The following is a 6,498-nucleotide window of genomic DNA, read 5'->3' on the forward strand; positions in this document are numbered from 1 at the left end:
GTAACCACATGAGTGACACTCGCTCATTTGCTTGATTGCTCACTTACTTGCTCGGTCACTAATTTCTTCATCCACCATTTACTCAATCACGAATTTCTTCACTTACTCAGCTAGTCACTCACTTGCTCAGTCACTAACTCGCTATCTCACTCGCTTATTCACCCACTTATTTGCTCACGTTCTCACTAACGAACTCCCTGACTCATTGGACTTTTACTCGCTCACTCACTCACTTATTATGATTATGCCACTTTGTCGATGAATTTTCTCAGCGGTGAACTGTCATGTCTGCGAATTTTTCCAGTGGTGAATTTTAATTTCGCGGGGTGAGGAATTATTGGCGGTGAATTTTTTCCGCACACGATCATGCATCGTTTGATGGGTGCCACATGCGATCTCTTTTATGCGCGTGAAAGCGCATTGCTCTATATGCGTTCGAAAAATTAATTGCACCCTTTGCAGAATGAGTGTCTCCGGTTCTTATTGCGTGCAAAATTTGACCGATTCAGAGATCTTCTTATCGCAGAGAGTTCGTTTACTCCCATAAATGTTTTCTGAACGGAACCGATAAACACAGCGAGGATTAGAAATATATGTGCACAGGCTCGTATACAATACTAATTTAGGCGTAACAGCATCGAGAACGAGGAGGTCAGTAACATGGTGCGAGGAAGTTCGGCACAAATTAACGAACTACGAGCTTTGCCAAATTATTCACGAGGCAGGAAGGAAGTAGATTTCCGAATTATGCCCTAATTGCTATATATTATTAATAATACACTCACTACCAGACGTTGCAAGACGTTGTTCCGGAAACTACGCTCTCAATAAATACCTCGTGAGTGCATTTCTTGTGAGAAATACGGCACTTCCCCGACTTACGCTACCCCGAGTTGAGCGATTTTGTATGAAAACTGCACATTTCTGAAATTGAATCGTATTCACGTTATTATTGCTGAGAGCAGATTTTAAGCGATGAGCAAGTAAAGAAGGGTTTTATTCGATCAAGACGTGATACGTGATGAAACTGAACTGATTTTTGAGAGGCTACGGTATATAAAGATGAAAACTTGGAGAGAGAAATTTCCCGTTTCTTTCAATTATTTTCAACGAGGCTAACGCAAATGAGAGTGTGTGAAATTAAGAATAGATTATTTTCATGACTTATGAATTATATTATAATTATAACTATAGGACTATAGCATATCTCGGTAAATATCGGCATATCTCAACTAAGAGATCTCGGCAACGGAATAAGTCCAGTGGCAAAGTTCTGGCGTTCATTCATTCAGGACTATAGCATAATTAATTATAGCCATAAATATATTCATCTGACATATTTGTCAAACCTTTACCTTTGTTTTTTTGTGGTGAATTACATTTTTACCCACTTCTATTTCCTGCCGTTGGTGATTTTTCAGTAAGTTTAGCGAAAGTTGGCGGCTTTTTATATGTTCCCTTTGACAATTTCTTAGCTGTAATTGGCAACTTTTGGCAACGGCCAGCATAGATATTTATCGCGTTGTGTGTATTGACACTTTTCAACCGTGACACTTTTCGCGGGTTGGATGAAACCGCTTGGCGGGCCGGAGTTCGTGCACCCCATGCTGTAAGGTTTTCTAGCTATCTTAGAATATTATTCTTCTAATGAAATTGAATACATTGTCTAACTATATCCCATCACTGTCATTTATGCTAGACGCAGATTTGTTGCTTCAACGGTCCATGTGTTATTTTAAGAAGCAATGTCGATGGTGTTGTATTACTGACGGCCGTGTGGTTTTTCTTTATCAACAGGTCTGCGATGGAAATGAAGACGGAAGTTCAGAGGTCGTCGAACACCATCTCGTCTATCGGTCCCGTAGGCATGATCCCTCCAATTTCTGCGAAATGCGCTGCTTGCCAGAAGCCCATAAGAGAGCGTTTCCTGTTGAAAGCCCTCGAACAGTTCTGGCACGAGGACTGCCTGAAATGCGCCTGCTGCGATTGTAGGCTCGGAGAAGTCGGTTCGACGCTTTTCACAAAAGCCAATCTGATTTTGTGCAAGAGAGACTACCTCAGGTACTAATTCTCGAGATCGACGAATTCTAAATATTCAAAAGTGCATTGTTGTAGACTCGCAAACAATCGCATATTCTTGATAGCTTCTGTTGTTTTATGAGATTCATTCTAACGGCAATGGTTTTTACCGAATAGGCTTTTCGGCACAACTGGACTCTGCTCAGCGTGCAACAAGACGATTCCGGCTTTCGAAATGGTCATGAGAGCCAGGGGAAATGTATACCATCTCGAATGCTTCGCATGCCAGCAGTGTAATCACAGGTGCGTATGAGCTCAAGTTATGTTTTAATCATATATGACCCACGGGCCACTGTGGCCCTCGGAGTCTTGACCTCAAATCTAATTTTGCAAAAAGGAACCAACTATGCCGCACATTTACAGATCAACTAAAAGTTGCCGCTGTGGTGGTCGAGTGGTCATAATGACGGACTCGCATCGCGGGGACCCGGGTTCGAGCCCCACCGTCACCACAGTGGTGGTCGGCTGAAGTTGGTTTTCTGTGGTTTCCAACTTCAAGGCGCAAATGCGAGCCGATCTCCCCGTTAAAAAGTCTCGCCACAGAGAGCAACAGTTCTACAAACAGTGCAAATATTCAGTCATTACACTTCACTCACTTCACTTCTGAGATATAGATGGCAGCACTAAAAAATCATACACAACACACTAGAAACGCACTCAGACTGTTAGGTACACATACTTACACTTCCGGCACAACTCACTAGGCAGTAAATTGCCCACGGCGATAGACCTGAGTTGTGTTCGGCCAAAAAAAAAAAAAAAAAATATCAACTACTAAAAGACCGACAGGGACAGTTCCAGAGCACTTAAACGGCCCGCGACATATTTGAAAATCACTCGTGTTCCCACGGCACAGATCTATAGATCACTTCATTGACCAGCGGTTCAGTTCCAGAGCACTTGAACGGACCACGACATATTTACAGATCACTTGAATGACCCACAGCATATTTATAGATCACTTGAGTGACCCTACACAGTGTTAGTACACAGGAGGGGCCAGCGACACAGTACGAGAGCACTTAAGCGGCCCGTAGAGCAGTTCTATATTACTCAGGTGACCCGCGGCATGTTTAAAGATTATTTGAGTTACCGGTGCCATATTTACAGATCACTTGAGTGACTCGCGACACAGTACCACTAGCCACTTCAGTGGAGCATGGTGCAGTTCCATATTACTCAAGTGACCCGCGGCACCATCAGCTGCTCAAGTGGCTCGTGCTACTGTGTAGATTAGTTGAGTTACCCATGGCAGGCATACTTACAGAGCATATGAGTGAATCGCGACACAGTGCTGGATCACTTAAATGGACTGTGGTACAGTTTTCCATCACTGAAGTGACTCCGCGGTATATTTGCAGATCAACAAATGAGCTGTAAATGCCACGGGTCACTTGAGTGACACGCGGAACAGTTCCATAGCACTTAAGTGGTATACACTAACGATGAAGTGTCCCGCACTCTCCTAAAGATTGAGCATCGAATGATTCAAGTGAATGAATACTCGTCAGAGGTTGTCTATACATTTAGCAGAAAGCGGTGTTTTCCCGTACTGTTTGTTCACTAATGGCTTTCTCATCTAATCGACAGGTTTTGCGTGGGAGACAGGTTTTATCTGTTCGACAACAAGATATTGTGTGAATACGATTACGAAGAGCGCGCCCTGTTCGCCTCGCTGCCATTCACGCATTCGGGTCTGGCCCAACTGAAGAGACAGGTCCACGATATTTCTGAAACGACGATGAGAGACGACGGCTCCAGTGGCTACGGGAGCGGCGATTCTCCGTGTGATGCCCGGTAGTAATCGACCAATGTCCACAAGAGACATTATTATTGTACATTAAGGGGAAAACGACGAGCAATCCAAGACAGCGATTGGATGGAGAAGACGAACTTTCGTGGGACAGGAGAGACATTCGGAAAGACTGTAAAAAAAGAAAAGAAAACTGACTATTTATAAACATTTTCTTCGAGCGGACTTTATTGATGCTGTATCATTTTTATGGGGTGACTGGAATGCATTGTGCAATACCATACGTGATTGTAATAAGCTGTCATTTTCTTAAATGCCATGGATATACTCAGGAAAAGAAAAATCGAATTTTTCTTCTCATGTAAATTGATTGGTGATTTCTAAAATTCAAGTTGCCATCGTTGAAAAGGAAAAGTCCTTGAATATCATTTGACGAGTGCCATGAAATGAAGTTCCTTGAAAATGTATTTCTTTTTTACCCGTGGTAATTTAAATTAACCAATTAAGTTATTCGATTCCAATCACAGCATCGTGTTCAATTATCAGGCATTTTTTCTGTTTCAATTAATTGCAGAAACATCTCAAAACGTAAACATTTAGAAACACAGGGTGGACGAGAAGTTCTGACTGGACACTCTGACTGGACTAATAACAAATCAGACAATCGACATAAAACAGTTTGGTTTGCATTAAAATATTTATCGTGACAAAGAGTTTTTTTTTTATAAATAAAAAAAAAACGTTCAAATATCACTCACAGGTGGCGCTATAAAACGGAAAACTTGACATAACACATCAAATACAACACAGTGTATAATAGCTAATGTTTATGGCAATTTGCGCTACATAAAACTGTCAAATTTCAATATGAGCGACCTTTTTACCTCGGGTTACAATATCTAAACAAATGGAAGGGTGCTGATGTTGAAATATTTGGCATTATGTAACACAAATTGCCATATTAGTTATGCGCTGTTTATATTGCATTTTATGTATGTCGGGTTTTTCGTTTTACAGCGCCTCCTGTGAATGAAATTTGAACTTTTAGAAATTCTTAAAAAACTTAATTTAAGAAAACAAAAAGAAACAACTTAAAGTCATGACAAGTATTTCAGTGCAAACCGCACCTTTTTTATGTCAATTACTTGATTGTTATTAATTTTTAAAATGTGTTCAGAACTTTTCGTTCACCCTGCATTTAACCTATGGCATGCTATCACCACCTTCAAGATTACGTCAGATTTTTCTATACAGGGTCGTTATAAATAAACTGACACTCTCAGACCTGTGCAGCGGCCCTTCTGATTTACGTTTTTGATAATACTTGGTATATAGGATATATGAATCATAAGGGATAAGAAAAAATCAATGAAAAAAACTAGTTCAATTTTTGACCACCAGGTGAAAAAGTAGCACTTTTTTTAATCGCAGTTATCTTATTTGCATGGTCAAAATGACGTATATATATACTAAGTTTTAATGAAATGAGCCAACCACAACGGGCGCTATATACGTCTGAGTAGTATTAGTTTATTTATAACCACTCTGTATAAATATTTTTATTGTAGCTTATTATTAATTACTTTTTCTGATTGAAAATTGCTGAAATATTTCCCTTTGAAAATTTTTAACTATGACTTATTTTGGATACTCAGTCGTTCTTTTTTTTCATAAACCAGTAAATAGTTGGGAAAAAATAATATTTTAATATTTGGTATAGTTTATATTATTTTACATATTCACGTACAGCTCCATGTCAATTTTTTTTTCTGTACCTAATAGACCAGATTATAATTTTGATATTTGTTACGCAATAGCCAAAGTGTCCATCTAGTCAATGTACGTTTGTCATCTAATCTATAAGAATTTCAGTCATTCTTCGTCATTTTGTTGAGAAATATATGTATTCTGCCGCATACCGATGATGAAATGAGTTTTTATTTCGAAATTCCTGCCGTGTATAATATCGTGGAGGAAGAGACGGAGTGTCTGAAACATCGTCTTTTAAAAGAATAAAAGAATTGTTGTTGTTATTGTTGACGCTGAATAATCTCGCTCTCGTGAAGAAACTCGTTCCCTAAGCAGCCAATCGATGGATGTTAATGTACAGAGCATGTATGTAATTTCGAAACTTCTTTTCGTGAGCGCGTGTGTGTGTGTGAAAATATGTGTATGTTGTACACATAAATCAATGTTGTAACCGAGTCTTTGTTTCATGTAAATTGAAACATTGGTGTTGTAAAAAAAAATCACATAGATCCACTGTATTATAACTATGAATATACACTATATATATATATATAATAGTTGCTACTATTAAATACAAAGTCATGTTTGCTGTTCCATAATTGGCTCAGTTTCTATTTATTTTTCTGTTCGTGAAAGATTCTTGATTAGAAAGTTCCGTTAAGTGGTTTATTCTCAGGCAACCATTCGAGTGATTTTATTTATTTATATTTAGTTGATTGGTATTGGAGCTCGTAAGATGGTAAATAATGATTGTCTGTAGAATTCACAATAATTGATAATAAATTCGACTTAATTAGACATATTTTTTGTGGAAAAACTGGATTTTTTCTACAGAATTAAAATTTCAGGTTCTTGAATATAAACGTTATGTTCAAAAACATCACACCATAAATAAGATGAGCTAAGGAGCAATCGTG

General features: G+C 38.9%; 1 protein-coding gene across 2 annotated transcripts in view; it reads left to right on the plus strand.

Moving 5' to 3' along the window:
* LOC149086412 (LIM domain only protein 3-like) overlaps window positions 1–6,178 on the plus strand; it is a 75,767-nt gene extending 69,589 nt beyond the window's left edge. The window contains exons 2-4 of one of the 2 annotated variants that reach the window (XM_089255462.1): window positions 1,798–2,061; window positions 2,197–2,322; window positions 3,670–6,176. In XM_089255462.1, coding sequence (XP_089111588.1) covers window positions 1,805–2,061; window positions 2,197–2,322; window positions 3,670–3,880 — 594 coding nt within the window. In that variant the 5' untranslated portion in view covers window positions 1,798–1,804 and the 3' untranslated portion in view covers window positions 3,881–6,176. Of the gene's footprint in view, window positions 1–1,797; window positions 2,062–2,196; window positions 2,323–3,669 lie in introns of both variants that reach the window. The other variant, XM_089255453.1, reaches the window with a different exon arrangement.
* Window positions 6,179–6,498: the final 320 nt, after the last annotated feature.

The sequence above is a fragment of the Pholcus phalangioides genome, unplaced genomic scaffold, assembly GCF_987345545.1.
Source record: "Pholcus phalangioides strain wild (caught in Gottingen) unplaced genomic scaffold, Ppha-v1.0 ptg000004l_1, whole genome shotgun sequence".
In the NCBI taxonomy this organism is placed as follows: Eukaryota; Metazoa; Arthropoda; class Arachnida; order Araneae; family Pholcidae; genus Pholcus; species Pholcus phalangioides.